Source organism: Budorcas taxicolor, chromosome 10 (genome assembly GCF_023091745.1).
Source record: "Budorcas taxicolor isolate Tak-1 chromosome 10, Takin1.1, whole genome shotgun sequence".
NCBI lineage: Eukaryota > Metazoa > Chordata > Mammalia > Artiodactyla > Bovidae > Budorcas > Budorcas taxicolor.
Genome location: NC_068919.1, coordinates 59193594 through 59213308, shown reverse-complemented (window position 1 = coordinate 59213308; position 19715 = coordinate 59193594). Strand labels below are relative to the sequence as shown.

The following is a 19715-nucleotide window of genomic DNA, read 5'->3' as shown; positions in this document are numbered from 1 at the left end:
GCCAGAGACTCTGGTTTGATCCCTGGGTAGGGAAGATCCTCTGGAGAAAGGAATGGAAATCCCCTTGAATATTCTATCCTGGAGAATCCCATGGACAGAGGAGCCTTGTGGGCTACAGACCACAAACAAAGAGTCGGACACTTAGAAAAAAAAAGTGCTTAGAAAACTTTTGTTTCCATTGAACTGAAACATGTCTCTGTAAAGCTTTTACTTATTGGTAAAAGTAAAACTTTTTAGTATGTATTAGTAAAAACTTTTTTGAGCCATATAGAAAAAGTCTAATCCTGCTACTAATCTAATCTACTATAGCTCTCTACATATTTGAAAACAGTTATTATGGGCTCCAGTCTCATCTTTTCTAGTGGAAACATCTTTACATATTTTGGCAATTGCTCAAACATTATGGTTTCAGAGCGCTTTATTATCTTGATTATTACACCCTTTTACAATGCAGGGCTCCAAAATGAACATAATGCACAATCTTTGTCCAATCAGCACATATGTTTAGACAGCCCATGAATACAGTAGATTTTGGGATCAATGACATTCTACTTTTGACATATAGAGAGCTTACTGTTGAAAGTGATTCCCAAATCTTTTCAGATGCCTCCAAGTCAAGGCTTTATTATTCTATACTTAGGAAGTTATAATTTTGGACCTTTATACTTTTTCCACAGTAACAGTTTATCTTCTAAGTTCAGGTCTGTTATTCCAGCCTGTTGCAAACTTTTGGTCATTCATAATTCTTCCAAGTTTTATGACTTCTACATAGCTAATAAAAATGGCAACCATATTTTCATCCAAGTTGTCAATAAAATGTGTGAATGATATGGCAGCAATATGGTGTACTGCCAAAGACATAACTGCCATTTGCTTTCTAGCTTTTAAAGTGTCATCTGAAGAAAGGTCATTTGGTCAGTTATAAATCCCTCCATCCATATTTCTCCAACTTGTAAACAAAGTATGAAAGACCATTTTTAGCGCTGTTGAAGATCAACTATACAATTTCTATCATACTTTCCTGATTTTGAAATCACCAACACTGCCCTCCTCCTCTACTTCCATCTCCTCCCCTGCTCTCCCATCCCCTGCAGCCAAGATGGTGCACTATTGCCATCTACATCAACCTGACTCTCAGAGGTCACCAATTTCTATCCTAAGCACCAGCAAAACATCCTTGGCAGGACTGTGACATTTGGAAGAGATTCTACATACCTGGATTATTAAAGACCTGGAAATATATGAATATGACTTTCATAAAGTGATTTTTATAGGCATAATTTAAAATTTAAAATAATAGACTTAACCAGATAATTCAGACCAAATTTTGTCAATAAAGACTGAAACAGATTTAAAACTTAACTGGCCAACAAATTAAGAGATCAAATTCAGAAGTTCAAGCCAACAGTCTCATCAAATTTGGGCTAAAGCAACACAAGGTAGCAAGTCCATAGGATCTCTATTTTGGAGGCACCTTTAAAACTGTGGAGAAAGCAAGCATTCAAGACTGAAGAGTAACAATACCTACATGTGGTCATTTATTCCAGTACCATGGTTTAAGTGGTAGGGACAGGTCAATCACTGTTGAAAACTCCTTTGATGTTTTGTCTACAACTTTGACTGATGGTTTTTCAGGTCACAGCTATGTGTGTATGTCAGCCCAAGTAGAAGCAGTGCCAGAATTATGAGGAAAAGATAAACATTATTCTTTTTCCTTAGAGATGAGGATAGTTTCAGAAATAAACACAACTTAGCGATATTAAGGTTAGTCCCCCAAATAAGTCTCTTCTGATCAGTTTTTCTCAAATACATATCAAGAGTATAATAACCTACATTGTCCATGTGAAACTGTTGAATTAATTATACTGAAAATTTAAAAAGAACTTTTTAAAAAAATTGATCATTATACTTCAAACCTTTGTTGGTAGTTTTGGTGGTCTTGATTCTTCCTTGAATGCAGGTGTTGTATATGCTTTGGGGTTCTGTAAAATTTTCGTTATATTGAAGTCTATAGCTAAAACAAATAAACAAAAAAATTTCTTAAATTCTGTTCTTTAGGTTAGGATATTGTTACATAATAGCTTGCTCCAGTCAATCTAGGCTCCCAGGTGGTAAAGAATCTGCCTGCCAATGCGGGAGCAAGAAATGCAGGTTCAGTCCTTGGGTTGGGAAGATCCCTGGAGTTGGGAATGACAACCCACCCCAGTATTCTTGCCTGGAAAATTCCATGGACAGAGGAGCCTGGCGGGCTACAGTTCATGGAGTCCCCAAAGAGTCAACGGAGCATGCACGCATGCCCCAGTCAGAGGAAATGAATATTCCATCTCATTTTACTTAATAGGGATTTAGAGTTTTCAAATTTATTCACTTACTTACTATTTCATGCTGTCCTCATAAACCATATTATGAGCTAACTAAATTTCCCACAAATTATAGATGAGAAAACTAAAGTGCAGGAAACTCTACAACTTTTTCTAAGATGAAGTCTTGCTCTAAGTCTTACCCTACCATTTATTGAGAATAGAGGAAGAGGATACGGACCTAGGGCTTTTGCTTCTGAGTTCAGAGCTCTTTTCATGACCCTCTAGTTAAGGGGAATAGGAGGTTTGGACCTTGGCATGTCAAAGGCTACCTTTTCCATATACTGACAACATGCCCAGATAAGGAAAGACTTGGTAATTTTTTTTTTTTTTTGTAACCAGCATAAATATGCGTGAGGGTACATAGGGATTCTTATCTTAAAGGAGAACTATATCATTTTATCAGTCATGTCAATCAGGCTAAAAGCACAGGCTAGTTACTAAGGGTACCTCAATATAGAACAGAGAAAGCAGGTGATCTGAGAAGTTTGTACTAGATCTTGGCACTGACAATGATTACCAGTTACCAGGTAGACAAATTAGACTATAGTATGTGAGGTTGATGACAAACCTTAAAGAATTAACGAAGGTTACTTGGATTGATTATTTATGTTAGATATTAAAAGATATTCGATATTAGCTTGAAATACTGGAGGCAACTAGGCATTTGTCTCTGGCAGAGATTAAAAAATTGGCTGTCAAGGACCCTGTATTTTAAGAGTGAAACAAAAGTTAGGTTAAGTTGGGAGTTAGAATGGGCAAGAAAGGTAATGAACCATGTAATTTCTCTACTTTAAAACTTGCTCAAAAACATACAACCCATTATGGAGAGGAATTTGACAATATCTATCAATAACACAGACATTTTTTCTTTGCCTAGTAATCCCTCCCCTAAGAATATATTCTTCACAATCTCCTACACAAGTACAAAAACACACATGTACAAGTTTAATGATTATAGCATGATTTGTAAAATTTAGAGATTATAAACAACCTATGTATTTAAAAAAGCCATGGTACTCCTATTTGTTGGAATACTATGAGCTGTAAAAAGAAATGAGCAACATCTCTGTACAGATGTGAAGATATCTTGAGGTTATATCATTAAGTGAGGAAAGTAAGTTGCAGGACAGTACACAGAGTATATTACTTGACTGAAAGTATACAATATGCTATGTTCAGTTTAAAAGGGATAGAATATCTATTGTACTTGCCTTCATTTGTATAAAGGACCACTGAAAAGATAAATAAGAAATGAATAAAAATATTCTCTTTGGGAGGAATAATTAAAAATAAAAAACGCTCTATTTTGAATTATTCTTAAATACATACTTAGGTGATAGTACTTAACGGTCGCCACAGGATTGGAAAAGGTCAGTTTTCATTCCAATCCCAAAGAAAGGCAATGCCAAAGAACATTCAAGCTACCACACAATTGTACTTATCCCATATGCTAGCAAAAAAGTAATGCCCAAAATTCTCCAAGCCAGGCTTCAACAGTACGTGAACCATGAACTTCCAGATGTTCAAGCTGGATTGAGAAAAGGCAGAGGAACCAGAGATGAAAGTGCCAACATCCACTGGATCACTGAAAAAACGAGAGAGTTCCAGAAAAACATCTATTTCTGCTTTATTGACTATGCCAAAGCCTTTGACTGTGTGGATCACAAGAAACTGTGGAAAATTCTGAAAGAGATGGCAATACCAGACCACCTGACCTGCCTCTTGAGAAACCTGAATGCAGGTCAGGATGCAAAAGTTAGAACTGGACATGGAACAGACTGGTTCCAAATAGGAAAGGGAGTACGTCAAGGCTGTATACTGTCACCCTGCTTATTTAACTTCTATGCAGGGTACATCATGAGAAACGCTGGACTGGAAGAAGCACAAGCTGGAATCAAGATTGCCGGGAGAAATATCAATAACTTCAGATATGCAGATGACACCACCCTTATGGTAGAAAGTGAAGAGGAGCTAAAAAGCCTCTTGATAAAAGTGAAAGAGGAGAGTGAAAAAGTTGGCTTAAAACTCAACATCCAGAAAACTAAGATCATGGCATCTGGTCCCATCACTTCATGGGAAACAGATGGGGAAACAGTGTCAGACTTTATTTTTTTTGGCTCCAAAATCACTGCAGATGGTGACTGCAGCCATGAAATTAAAAGACACTTACTCCTTGGAAGAAAAGTTATGACCAACCTAGACAGCATATTAAAAAGCAGAGTCATTACTTTGCCAACAAAGGTCCTTCTCGTCAAAGCTATTGTTTTTCCAGTAGTCATGTATGGATGTGAGAGCTGGACTATAAAGAAAGCTGACCACTGAAGAATTCATGCTTTTGAACTGTGGTATTGGAGAAGACTCTTGAGAGTCCCTTGGACTGCAAGGAGATCCAACCAGTCCATCCTAAAGGAAATCAGTCCTGAATATTCACTGGAAGGACTGATGTTGAAGCTGAAACTCCAATACTTTGGCCACCTGATGCGAAGAGCTGACTCATTTGAAAAGACCCTGATGCTGGGAGGGATTGGGGGCAGGAGGAGAAGGAGACGACAGAGGACGAGATGGCTGGATGGCATTACCAACTCAGTGGACATGGGTTTGAATAAACTCCGGCAATTGGTGATGGACAGGGAGGCCTGGGGTGCTGCAGTCCATGGGGTCGCAAAGAGTTGGACACAACCGAGCGGCTGGAATGAACTGAACTGAACTGAACTGAACCTATCTTCTAGTTGTTATGAACAGATAGTTTAAACAAAAGGACCTTCATGTTTATCCTATGCACAATAAATGCCAAGACCCTCCAGTGGGCTGGTCAGTGTCTAGGGATGCGTAGAGAGGCAGTTCTGTGCTGCAGATAGTTGCGATTTTGGTGTGCTTTTCAGAGGCGGTGAGCTTAGGGTCTTTTTACTGTGTCATCGTGGCTGCTTTTGACACAATATTTTTTATTTATTGGGACAATATTTTGCATCTGTTATTCTATAAATATGTTTCTACTTTTCAGACCATGATTCTTGCTTTTATTTGGAAAATATCACAGCTAAACTCATGGTGAATTTTCCACTGGTGGCAGAGCATTTCAAGACCTTAATCATACTCCAAAAATGGCTCTAAAAATACATAAGCTGTTTCTGCAGGTACTTCCCAAGACAATTCCAGTCACAGTCTGGGAGACGTTTCAAGGTATTTCCCTCTCCTATTCACTAAAAGAGTGGCTCCAGTAGCCGGAAGTACGTGCATGTGAACTTAATGTGCATTCCTGAATCAGAGTAGTGTATTAGTTAAGCCTTGGAGACAGATGGACACAGATTTAAACATCAGCTCCGCCACTGGAAAACTAAGTGACTTTGGGCAAATAAAATTCTTTAAGCTTTCAGTTCCTTGAAATATAATTTTGAAATGATAATAATGATTGAATTATAGACTTGTTAACTGGATAAAAATGAGATCATATAGGCAAATCACACGTAACTGGCATCCTGTAATGGTTATGTAAACTTTAGACAATATTGTCACTACCATCATTTTTTAAGGAGAATGAATACAAATTCTCTTACTTCATACTTAGTAAAAGATTCATTGAGAGAAAATATTGAGGAGTGATTGAGTGTTATCTATTTCTTTAGAAAATCTGAGACGTATTTTTGAGCTGAGGTAGACTGACAAAGAGATATATATTAGAACTGAATTTTCTTGGCCACTTGTAGATCCATTTTTACCAGATTATACTTTGTCTTTATATGCCCTTGGTGAACATAGTGCAATCTTATAGACTCAAATATGGCTGTATTTACATATCAACAACATTCATTACGTTACACAGAGCTTCTCTTAGGAGAGGGTGTTAATCAGTTGAGGTGTTCACAAGTATTCACCTTTTCATCCTTCCAAGGCACGTGGTAGGACTAAATATCTAGTCTCTTTGAAGATAATTATGGCATTTGCAACTTGCTCTGGGCAGTGAAAAAATGAATTTGATTACAACTGTATATGTAATCTCCAGTGACCCACATTCCAGTTGAGTCTAAATTTCCTCCTGTGTAAAAGAGGTCTTTTATACATTTTTTTTAGTTTGTTTAAATTATGTTCCCTATTTTATATTATATGAATTAAGGCATGAGAAGATAGATTAAATTAATCTACCTCCATCAAGTGGGGAAAAACCCTACAAATGTGATTTCTTAAACCTAAACCCATTTTCTATTTATTCAATTTTTCATGCATTGCTTCAAGAAATGCTTTCTTTGCAGACTTTGTGAATAATACTACAAATTTCAAGAGAAATTAAAAGTATACAGTTGCTGGCCTCAGTAACCAACTGTAATCAAGTAGGTTGATAAAACATATGCAGGTAATATTTGTGAAAAATTCAACATCTATTCAAAAGTTAATATAAGATAAAGAGGCAAATAGACTGTATCAGAAATAAAACTTTAACGATGAATTAGAGATTGTTTGTGGGATGAGTCAATCAGAGAAGGCTCACTTAAAAACTGATCAGATTTGCAGGAATTCAGACATGGAGAAAGAATTCAGGCCAATGGCATATACATAGGGCTGAGGTTGGGTAACAAGGTATTTTAACAGGACTTTGAGGAGACCACCCTAGTTGCAGGAAAGTGTTACCTTAGGGACTGTTTTAAGAATATGAAGAAGAAAAAGAGCAAAGGAGATTAAGATGAAGCGGTTATGCTAGTGTAAACAGATTTTAACTATGTTTCTGTCAGGAAATAATACATTGAACTCAAATCTTTGATGATGATTGAAATAATTGGTCCGTAATTATGAGTTAATTTAAATACTATAGTTGCTTAACAAATGATGTGAGTGATGTGGTTTTACCCCTTAAGTCATAAACTTGTTAATAAGCCTGATTATCTGAAATTATCATAAATTTTATAAATGAAATAGGAATGGACCAACCCAACCACTATGAAAATCATGAAGAAAAGAGGAGCCAAGGAATGTATAGTTACCTTTACCACAGAGGAATAAATTACAGTATTATTAGTTAAAAATCAAAACATTGAAATAATAAAATCAAAGTGGTAAAGAATTCACATTTTGGTGGTGTCAGTGTTATGTATGACTTACATGAAATACGTATGCTTCATTCAAAATGTGGATGGAGAGGTCAAATGTAGCAGGCATAAAACTTTTGCAAGAGTTCATTATGTTTTCCTCTTAGCGTACATGTTAAATGAAGGGTACTGTGGTTCACCCATATAATTTCTACTTTGTTTAGAGTCATTGTGCTCTAATGGGAAAAATGCTAGCAGAAGTCCTAGTGACGCAGTGTCAGTCCCCCACCATTTCACCAAAATCTTTCCATCAGAATAATTACTGTAAGTTAGACTTCTGTCCTAAACAAAGAAACTAGCATTTTATTCCACCATTAAAAAAAACTCTAGGCTCTCAAACCTCTTCCATGGGTGGATTATCAACATTCACCACTAACAATATGTCTTAAAGAAAGCTCATATTGCAAGATCAAATTTGAAAAATTAATTTCTGCTTTTAATTAAACCAAGATTTCTATGTGAATGAGAAATTAATAGTTAAAATGAATGATTAGAATAAGAATTGGCTCTTTTAAGGCTGGTAATTCCAAATTCTTTGATCTGCTACCACTAAGCTCCTATCCTGACTAGTGAGACTAACAAAATTCAAACTTAATGGAATCAATCATACCAAGAGAATAGACACCATCAGAAGTTTCCTTTTAAGACCACAAAGCACTAATAGAATTTATGGAAGGTTTGAATTAGTTAGTACCTTGGGAAGACATGTCATTCTTAATAAAATTTTCTTAGAGAGAAAGACTGAGTGCTACTACAATATGATCTAAGAACAAATTTTATTATTAACATAATTGGTAGCATTATATTACAGTGGAAAATCCATGGGAAAGAAGAGAATGGCACAGAGAGCTAGTGTTCTTCATTGAAGGAAATAATTGTGGGGACCTTTTTCAAATACAGTTTTTGATTTTGTTGTTAGGTATGGGGTTTAATAACACCACAGGTGTTGGTAATGCTATACTACAGTCCATGGAGTTGCCTTTTGAGTAATAAGGTGGTAGGTAACACGGTGTTGAAACAGTTACTCTCTAATGATGTGACTTTGAACCTGTACCCTCAGCTGTAAAATAGTATCATGAACACTGGTCTCATAGGATCACTAGGAGAGTAAGTGAACATTATGTTTGTGAAGTGCTTCGCAAAGGTGACCTTAGACAGGAGCATAGAAGGGAAAGAGTATGCATGCTCACTCAGTCATGTCTGACTCTTTGTGACCACATGGATGGTAGCCCACCAGGCTTCTCTGTCCATGGAATTTTCCAGGCAAAAATACTGGAGTGGGTTGCTATTTCCTATTCTAGGGGATCTTCCCAACCCAGGGATCAAACCTGTGTCTCTCATGTTTCTTGTACTGTCAGGCAGATTCGTCACCACTGTGCCACCTGGGAAGCCTGGGAAAGCAGAGGATATGGAAAATGATGTTGGTAACTGGGTATACGTGGTGGTGGGAGTTTGTGGTAGTTCTCATTGTCTTAATTTTCTCATTGAAGTAGGAAGCAAAATTACTATCTGAAATTGAGTAGAGGGGAGAGAGTGTTGGAGATATGAAAAGGTAAAAGGGGGAAATAGTAGTCTTCATGAGTGGTAGAAATAAAGGACTAGAGGAAATTGTATGATTACCTGACAGAGTTAAGGCCCGTTGGAGTTGTGTACTTATGAATTAAAAATGAGACATAGTTAGCATGGTTGAATGTGTTCTCTGTGTACATTTAGCTGTACACTTTCAGATATGGGGAAGATGGAGAATGATTTTTAATTATTTTAATTATTTTTCGTTGGCAAATTGTAAAAGGAGTTGGGATGAATACAAAGAAGTAGCTAGAACTACTGACTACAGTAGATAGGTAAAAAGGGAAGAAGAAGGGTTAGTAAGATCTATATATTGTTGGGATTTTATTTTTGACTTAATATACAGAAAATTTTTGGAAATGTTCTATCTGTACCTACACTTGAATGGACAGTCGAGTTACGGCATGTAGCCTCTCTCTCTCTCACACGCACATGTCATAATCACTAGTGTTTTCTGATATATATTATTTACTAACACTTTTTGTCAGATTTAACTATTATCATCTAAGCGGGGAGAATTAAAGTATTACGGATTTTATATGAAAAATTGTAAGCTCGTCCTTGAGAGTCTGAACATTTTTGCTATGTTTCTAGGCAATATTTTTGGTATAGACATCTTCACATATTATATTAATACATTCTGTTGGATTATTTGTCAGTAGGTAGTCTCTCTTCCTTTTAGTGCTTTGTTCCTTTAATTTGTCTGATATGAATATTACTATATCAGCTTTCTTTTCCTGAATACTTTTATCTTTTTCCATTATTATCTTTTCTCATTGCTTCATTTTTAACCTTCTAGAAGGTTTTGTTCTGAGAATTTATTTTGTATGTGTGTGAGAAGGATAAACATTCTTTTAAAATAACCTACTTGAGGTTTTTACTCTGAGTCAGATGTAGTAGGTCTTATAGACCAATGTTTCCACTTTAATAATTAGAAAAAGCAGAGTAAATGACAAAAATGTCATTTTAAAAGACACTGGAAACAATGGTAGAACAAGTGGAAATTCCAGAGAGGGAAGAACCCTTCCTTTGTGAGCTGACAGGCCTCCAGTTATTTCACCCCTTGAAAGCATCTACTAATTTGGGGTACTACTGAGAATCAGGTCTGGTGGACGCAGTACTCTATTAGAGAAGAGGTGAACCATCAGAGCTTTAACAATCACGTAGGCTGGTATAAAATCAAGACAACCCCTGGGTATACCACAGCTAATTTTTACCATGGGATATTTACAGAGTTCTGCTGTGGTATGGAAGGCTGGGACAGGGCTGGGTTAGAAGCTTCTCAAAGGGTGGACAAAGTTTCTTCCAGGTCTTAGACAGTGGCTAGGAGACAACATTTCACAAATAGCTGGTTGGTCTTCCCCCTTAGGACAATATGTCAGATTTTGAAGATGTGTGTCATTGGAGGTTAAAGAGTTAAGCTCAAAACATTCAAAGCATAGAATTAACTCTCTCTCCCTATTTCATGGCTGAGGATATAGAGACTTCCTAGGTTCTTAATTAGAAACCCAGAAAGACCATGCCCAAAGAACAGGGAAGACCTAGAGTTCAGTGAATTTTGTCAAAGCTGTATTCCATCTGTAACCCAGTTCAGTCACTGATTAAGGCATGGTGTTTAGTCCCTCATGCTAACTGGAAAAAGCAAGAGGCATCGCTGGTGGAAAATAATATTGTCTAAATGTCTATAGTTACTTTATACTCAATGTATAATAAAAGAGTGTAAGACAAGCAAAGTGCGTGATAGGTAGAGACACATAGATGATCCATAAATTGGAGTTTAGAGACAAAGGGCTTTAAAATGACATCATAAAGATGCTCAATAAATTAAAAGAAAAGATGAACACAACAGGTGAAAATAACACTAATAATCAGGATCTATAAAATTGAATAAAGGATCCATTCTGGATCTATAATTACATACAGATGTACTTATAGATAAGTACATACTAATACGTACAATGAGATGGCTGGATGGAATCACCCACTCGATGGACATGAGTTTGGGTGAACTCTGGGAGTTGGTGATGGACAGGGAGGCCTGGCGTGCTGTGATTCATGGGGTCGCAAAGAGTTGGACACGACTGAGTGACTGAACTGAACTGAATAAGTACAATGACTGAAATTAAAAATTCATTGAACGTTGCCGGGGTCCAGCCCCGGTGGATCCAGGGTGATTTGAAGGTGGGGACGGAGTCGGCATCTTTGGAAAAACACATATTTAATCACAGATATAGAGAGATTAGAAATGGATAGTGTAGTAGGAAGATTAGTGGAGAAAAAGAGGCTGAATAACTTGTATTACGTGGAATAGCATCCATGCTCCAGATGGGAATTCAGCCCGAAAAACGGGAGCAAGAAAGAAGCAACATGGGGGAATCAGTCTTTCCGGAAACTGATCCGATCTCTTTATTTTGGGGTTTGCTTATACACCTTTTGTTACACTTAGGGATGAATACAGAGTCTCACGGGAGTCAGCAGTCCTGACCTTTATCAAAATCAGGTGCTTCACATAAATGTATAAAAAAAAAGGTCTTAGGGATATTACATCATCTTCTGGCCATGAGTGAGACCTGCTGACATTTTATGATCCTTTCTTTCTGATAACCAAAAAACTTATTTCTTCCAAGGGTCTTTTTTCTTAAACCAGGCACCACCCTCCAAATAAAGTTACATTCCGATAGGGTGAGGGTGTAGTGAGTTACAATCAAGAAAGGAATTTATTTAACCCAAGGTTAACATGATTAGTCTTAAAGGTTAATACTTATTTCGCCTATATGCTTAAAGGTTAATACTTATTTCTTCCTATATGCTAGTTATATTCATTATAAGGGTAGGGAACATGGAGATTTAGCAGCAAACATCAGCCCAACAACTGAAAATCCTTTCACCAATGCTCCCCTTAAGATCTATTTAGTCTTAAGATATGATAAAGTTACATTTTTACATAGCAAGGACACAGTGATTTATAACAAAGTACAGTGATCTATTACAAAAGAGAAAATCCATTAACTCAAAAAAGTCTAGTATTGCTAACCTTAAAAACTACTATATTTCCTTTTCTATATTCCAAATACATTGATTAATATATTCCCAGGTGCCTAAGGCTATGGAGGCCTGGCGGCAATCATTGACTCAAGAAGAAAAAGCCCTATGCTAATTAAGACTCTCAAAATACTCCAAAACTCTCTGTGCTGTTTATGGTTAAGAGGTAGTAAACAATCATGTGGCAGGAGTATGGATAATCCTGTCACACAAGCTTGTCTGTCAGCAGAGAGGTTTGACCTGAGACATCCTTGTCCCACCCAGAGCAGGGAATTAGCAGCAATATTGACACAACAAATGAAGAAACCCTTCACCAATATAATTCCTAACCAACACACTATACTAATAATTTCCAACTCCCCAAAAGATTTTGCCTTTAGTAAGTCTAAAACATCTCATGCCTCTCAGGTTGGGAGGCTGTAAACAATCACATGTGGCCGGACGAACCTATATAGGCGGGCTAGATAACCTTCAGAGGAGTCCGTAAGCTGAAACACTCTTGTCACGCCCAGGAAGTTTTATTGCCTTGGAGCTGCACGTTTACTCCTTCTCTGAGAGAAACGGTTATGGGGGAGAGCCCTCCGTAAAGTCAGAGGTGTGGGTGAGAGCATAAAACAGACTCTGGTTTTGGGGTTAGATGCTCGGGAACAGGGGGTTTCCTGAGGCTTGATCACGCCTTTGCGTATGCCAAGCCTCCTTCCTCATGACCTTTGCCATGGGCGGAGTTCCTCACGCTGGCCCCCGGCAGAATGTGTTTAACAGAAGACAAGATTAATGAACTTGAAGGAAGTCCAAAGAAAATATCGAAACTGAAACACACACACACATAAACACAGAATGGAGAAAACAAAACCTTATAAGATACATGGGGTATGGGAGTCCCGAAGGAGAGGACAGTGAGATTGGGATGGAGCAGCATTTGAAGAGATAATGATGGAGAATTTCCCTAAACTGATGAAGAAGGTCAACTCACAGATTTTTAGAGATTTAGAAAACTCCAAATATAAAGTGCAAATATGAAGAAAACCATACTTAAGTATATTATACTCAGTCTGCTGAACACAAGAGATAAAGGGAAAAAATATTAAAAACAACCAGAGAAAAAAGATACATTTCCTTCAAAGAAGTAATGATAAGATTTTATTAACAGAAACAATGGAAACTAAATAAAAATTTTAAATGACAAAACAAAACTAAAACATAGAAATATGTGATCTGCAAAAGTGTGTTAAATGTGAAAGTGAAACAGATATTTCAGACATAATAGGACAGAGCATCCAGTGTACTTGAATTTTCTCATATTACTCTAGTATGTCTCAAGTTTCAACACCATTACTTACTATGAGAAACTGACAAGTTACTTAACCTATTAGGGTCTTCCTTTGTCAAATAGGTATAACCATTCTATTAATCTTAAAGCAAACTATGAAACAATAACATGATAATAGTAAATTCTATTTCCACAGAGATAGTCAATATTATGATAACTAGGTTTATAGTCTATTTACTATTTTGCCCTTACTTTCACATGCTGCTCTAGGTGTTGTCTAACAAGTATACTGAGTGGTTATTCTTGTGTCCTAGACATGCTGTACCTTTTTCATTAGCTATTTGGTAATCAAATTACACTGATTCATATATGCCTACAATTAATTAATTGGATCTTTAAAAAGTGTTTTACCTTGTAGTCATATCTCTTTCAAATTTTATTTTTATTGCTGGACTTTTGAATCCATATTCCCAGCCAGTGGGAGTTTTAGTGTCTGCAATACTACTGGAGGATAAGACTCAGGATATTATCTATAATTCTTGAGGTGGAACTAAAAGACCTTGACTTTGTTTTATGGCTAAAGTACTATTATTTTGTCTTGTTTGACTGCTTTCCTTTGTTTCTGCATTTTCTCACTTCTCTGATTAAATTTGCTCTTTGAAACTCAGGAAAGAACTCTATGCCTTTCCAACATTTTGCCACACTTGTTTTCTCTCATTTGGTTAAATCATTCTTAAAATAAGCTGCAGACTCTGCCAGCATTTTAAAAATGAGGCAAATAAAAAGCATTTATATAGCTATGGTTATTATCTTTTATGCTTATGCATAACAGCACAGAAGCAGACTGTGTACCAAGGATTCCAGCGTAAGCAACAGTTAGAACTGGACATGGAACAACAGACTGGTTCCAAATAGGAAAAGGAGTACATCAAGGCTGTATACTGTCACCCTGCTTATTTAACTTATATGCAGAGTACATCATGAGAAGCTCTGGACTGGAAGAAGCACAAGCTGGAATCAAGACTTCCGGGAGAAATATCAATAACCTCAGATATGCAGATGACACCACCCTTATGGCAGAAAGTGAAGAGGAACTAAGAAGCCTCTTGATGAAAGTGGAAGAGGAGAGTGAAAAACTTGGCTTAAAGCTCAACATTCAGAAAACAAAGATCATGGCATCTGGTCCCATCACTTCATGGGAAATAGATGGGGGAACAGTTGAAGCAGTGTCAGACTTTATTTTTGGGGGCTCCAAAATCACTGCAGATGGTAATTGCAGCCATGAAATTAAAAGATGCTTACTCCTTGGAAGAAAAGTTATGACCAACCTAGGTAGCATATTGAAAAGCAGAGACATTACTTTGCCAACAAAGGTCTATCTAGTCAAGGCTATGGTTTTTCCTGTGGTCACGTATGGATGTGAGAGTTGGACTGTGAAGAAAGCTGAGTGCCGAAGATTTGATGTGTTTGAACTGTGGTGTTGGAGAAGACTCTTGAGAGCCCCTTGGACTGCAAGGAGATCCAACCAGTCCATTCTGAAGGAGATCAGCCCTGGGATTTCTTTGGAAGGAATGATGTTAAAGCTGAAGGTCTAGTACTTTGGCCACCTCATGTGAAGAGTTGGCTCATTGGAAAATACTCTGATGCTTGGAGGGATTGGGGGCAGGAAGAGAAGGGGATGACAGAGGATGAAATGGCTGGATGGCATCACTGACTCGATGGATGTGAGTCTGAGTGAACTCTGGGAGATGGTGACGGACAGGGAGGCCTGGCGTGCTGCAATTCATGGGGTCGCAAAGAGTCGGATACGACTGAGCGACTGAACTGAACTGAACTCCATCCCCACTGTGTCCACAAGTGTGTTCTCTATGTCTGTGTGTCTATTGCTGCCCTGTAAATAGGTTCATCAGTACCATTTTTCTAGATTCCATATATATGTGTTAATATACAATATTTTTCTTTTTCTGCCTTACTTCACTCTATGTAACAGGCTTTAGGTTCATCCACCTCACTAGAAATGACTCAAATGCATTCCTTTCTATGGCTGAGTAATATTCCATTACATGATTGTATGTGTGTACCACAACTTCTTTATCCATTCATTATCGATGGACATCTAGTTTGCTTCCATGTCCTAGCTACTGTAGATAGTGCTGCAATGAACATTGGCGTACATGTATCTTTTTCAGATATGGTTTTCTTAGGGTATATGCCCATTAGTGGGATTGTTGGGTCATATGGAAGTTTTATTTCTAGTTTTTTAAAGAATTTCCATACTGTTCACCATAGTGGCTGCATCAATTTACATTTTCATCAACAGTGCAAGAGGTTTCCGTTTCCTCCACATCTTCTCCAGCATTTTTTGTTTGTGGATTTCTTGATGATTGCCACTCTGACGGGTGTGAGGTGATATCTCATTGTAGTTTTGATTTGCATTTCTATAATAATGAGCGACGTTGAGCATCTTTTCATGTGTTTGTTGGCTATCTGTATGTCTTCTTTGTAGAAATGTCTGTTTAGGTCTTCTTCCCACTTTTTGATTGGGTTGTTTGTTTTTCTGGTATTGAGCTGCATGAGCTGCTTGTATATTTTGGAGATTAATTCTTTGTCAGTTGTTTCATTTGCTATTATTTTCTCCCATTCTGAGGGCTGCCTTTTCACCTTGTTTATAGTTTCCTTTGCTATGTAAAAGCTTTTAAGTCTAATTGGGTCCCACTTGTTTATTCTTGTTTTTATTTCCATTACTCTAGGAGGTGGGTCATAGAGGATCTTGCTGTGATTTATGTCAAAGAGTGTCTGCCTGTGTTTTCCTCTAAGAGTTTTATAGTTTCTGGTCTCACATTTAGATCTTTATTCCATTTAAGTTTATCTTTGTGTAAGAGAGTGTGTTGTATTACCATGGCAGTTGGTACACAGACCAGAATCTGACAGATAATGGCTGTTCAGTAAATATTTATTAAATAAATGAGTACGAAAAGTCTACTTAGAATTTTAAAAATGTTTTACGTTGCCTGGATTATCATTTCTGATAATCTAATAGATTAGATTATCATTTCTGATAATCTAATAGATTATCATTTCTGATAATCTAATAGATTATCATTTCTGATAATCTAATAGATTATCATTTCTGATAATCTAATAGATTATCATTATCTATTCTAGTGAGTTTTATATTACAGTACCTAATTCATGACTAAGCTTTAAAATGAAGCTGTTAGATATATGGTTGTGTCTGTCTATACATATATATTTCTCTACCTTTGGACTGTACTATCAAAGTTAATTTATAAATGAGCTCTACTTAATGGGCTTAAAGGAAATTAAGCACTTATAAAAATTCCCAGAAACATAAAGAAACTAACCCAAATGAATTTTAGGTTCCTGTAAACTAAGAAATAGTATTAAGAGTAATTTAAATTTATTATTTATTAGTTTGCTTGTCAATTTAATTAATATAGACATGTTTTTAGAGTGATCAATATTAAGTATAATAATTTATTGTACCAAGGTTTAATAGAAATCAAGTAAGCTATCTGTTGCAAATGTGTCAGCAAGAAAAATAACTTGGTAGGATTAACTTTTTAGTCAGTAAATTAAATATAGTGATAGAAGAGCTTTTGCATGAATCTTTAGGAATAACTGTATTTTAGAACTGTTGACTTAAAAATAATCTCTTAATCTTCTTCTTCTGGGACCCCTATAATGTGAATGTTGGTGCATCCTGATATTGTCCCAGAGGTCTCTTAAAAACTGTCCTCACTTATTTTCATTATTTTTTCTTTATTCTGTTCCATGGCACAGATTTCCACCATTCTGTCTTCCACCTCACTGATTTTTTCTTCTGCCTCATTTATTCTGTATTGATTCTCTCTAGTGTATTTTTCATTTCATTTATTGTATTCTTCAACTCCACTTGATTATCCTTTCTATCTTCTAACTCTTTGCTAAAAATTTCTTGTAACTCAGAATGGGCCTGAGAAAATATCTGAAACTAGATGAAAGCTTCCTTAACATGGGAAAGAAAACAGTCACTCAAGTCCATGAAGCACAGAGAGTCCCATATAGAATATACCCAAGGAAGAACATATTGAGACACATAATAATCAAATCAACAAAAAATGAAGACAGAGAAAATATTAAGAGTGATAAGTGAAAAGCAACAAATAACATAAAGAGAATCTCCATAAGATTATTAGTTAAATTTTCAGCGAAAACTTGGCAGGCCAGAAGGGAATGACAAGATATAAAGTGATGAAAGGGAAAAACTTACAACCAAGAATATTCTACCCAACAAGCTTCTCATTCATATTCAAAGGAGAAGTCAAAAGCTTTGCAGACAAGCGAAAGCTGAAAGAGTTCAGCACCACAAAACCAGCTTTCAGTCAGTTCAGTCGCTCAGTCGTGTCTGACTCTTTGCGACCCCATGAATCGCAGCACGCCAGGCCTCCCTGTTCATCACCAACTCCCAGAGTTCACTGAGACTCACATCCATCCAGTCAGTGATGCCATCCAGCCATCTCATCCTCTGTCGTTCCCTTCTCCTCCTGCCCCAAATCCCTCCCAGCATCAGAGTCTTTTCCATTGAGTCAACTCTTCAAATCAGGTGGCCAAAGTACTGGAGTTTCAGCTTTAGCATCCTTCCAAAGAAATCCCAGGGTTGATCTCCTTCAGAATGGACTGGTTGGACTTGCAGTCCAACGGACTCTCAAGAGTCTTCTCCAACACCACAGTTTAAAAGCATCAATTCTTTGGCGCTCAGCTTTCTTTGCAGTCCAACTCTCACATCCATACGTGACCACTGAATAAACCATAGCCTTGACTAGACGGACCTTAGTCGGCAAAGTAATGTCTCTGCTTTTGAATATGCTATCTAGGTTGGTCATAACTTTTCTTCCAAGGAGTAAGTGTCTTTTAATTTCACAAATGCTAAAGGAACTTTTTCAGGCTTAAAAGAAAGACCACGATTAGAAACAAGAAAATTACAAAGTGAGAAAGCTCATTAGTAAAGGAAAACATACAGTAAAGGTTGACAATCATCCACATATATCTACAATATCTAAGTCAATAACTGTGACAGGAGGACAGTGCTTATGTAGGATATTTGAAATGCATTTGAAGTTAAGACTTCAAAAAGTTAAAATACTCATATATACATATATAAACTGCTACATCAAAACCTCATGGTAACCACAAACCAAAAATCTATAGTAGTTATGACACAAATAAACAAAAGGAATCTAAACATAACACTAAAGAAAGTCATCAAATCACAAGAGGAGAGGAAAAAAAGAGGAAAGGAAGAAAAAAGACCTACGAAAACAAACAAAGCAATTTAAAAATGACAATAAGAACTTATACATCAATAAATTACCTTAAATGCTCCAACCAAAAGTCAGAGACTGGCTGAATAGATAAAAAACCAAGACTGTATACAAAATACCCACTTCAGATCTAGAAACACATACAAAATGAAAGTAAGGGGATGGAAAAAGGTATTTCATGCAAATGGAAATCAAAAGAAAGCTGGAGTAGTAGTAATCATATCAAACAAAATAAACGCAAGAGACAAAGAAGGACACTACATAACGATAAATGGATCAATCCAAGAGTAAGATGTAACAACTGTAAATATATATGCATCTACCATAGAAGCACCTCAATATATAAGGCAAATACTAACTAAAGGGAGAAATTGACATTAATACTATAATAGTGGGGGCCAATATCACTGAGGAAAATATCCATAAAAATCCTCAACAAAATACTAGCAAATCGACTGTAACAATAAATTAAACAGATTATACACCATGATCAACTGGGGATTTATCCCAGGATGCAAGAACTTTTTAATAAATGCAAATGAATCAATGTGACATTAACAAGTTGAATAATAAAACCATATGATCATGAATAGATGCAGAAAAGGCTTTTGATAAAATTTAACAACCATTTATGATAAAAACTCCAGAAAGTTGGCATAGAGGGAACCTATCTCAACATAATAAAAGGTCACATTTTATAAACTTACAGCTAAAATCATACTTAATGGTAAAAATCTGAAAGAATTTTCCCTAACATCCAGAACAAGGTGAGGATGTTTGTTTCTGCCACTTTTATTCAACATAGTACTGGAAGCCCTAGCCACAGCAATCAGTGAAGAAAAAATAATAAAAGGAATTCAAATTGTAAAAGAAGTAAAACTGTCACTGTTCTCAGACAACATAATACTAAATATAGAAAATCCTAAAGGTGCTACTGAAAAACTACTAGAGCTCATTAGTGAATTTTGTAATGTTGCAGGATACAAAATTAATAGACAGAAATCTGTTGCATTTCTATACACTAACAATGAAAGATCAAAAAGAGAAATTAAGGAAACCATCAAATCAA

At 36.5% G+C, this 19715-nt stretch overlaps 1 protein-coding gene across 1 annotated transcript in view; it reads right to left on the bottom strand.

Annotated features, from left to right (window-relative positions):
* The window catches only part of FAM227B (family with sequence similarity 227 member B), a 206195-nt gene that overhangs the window by 40917 nt on the left and 145563 nt on the right, over window positions 1–19715 (bottom strand). The window contains exon 10 of the mRNA XM_052647370.1: window positions 1917–2014. Within this exon, the coding sequence (XP_052503330.1) occupies window positions 1917–2014 (98 nt within the window). The remainder of the gene's footprint in view (window positions 1–1916; window positions 2015–19715) is intronic.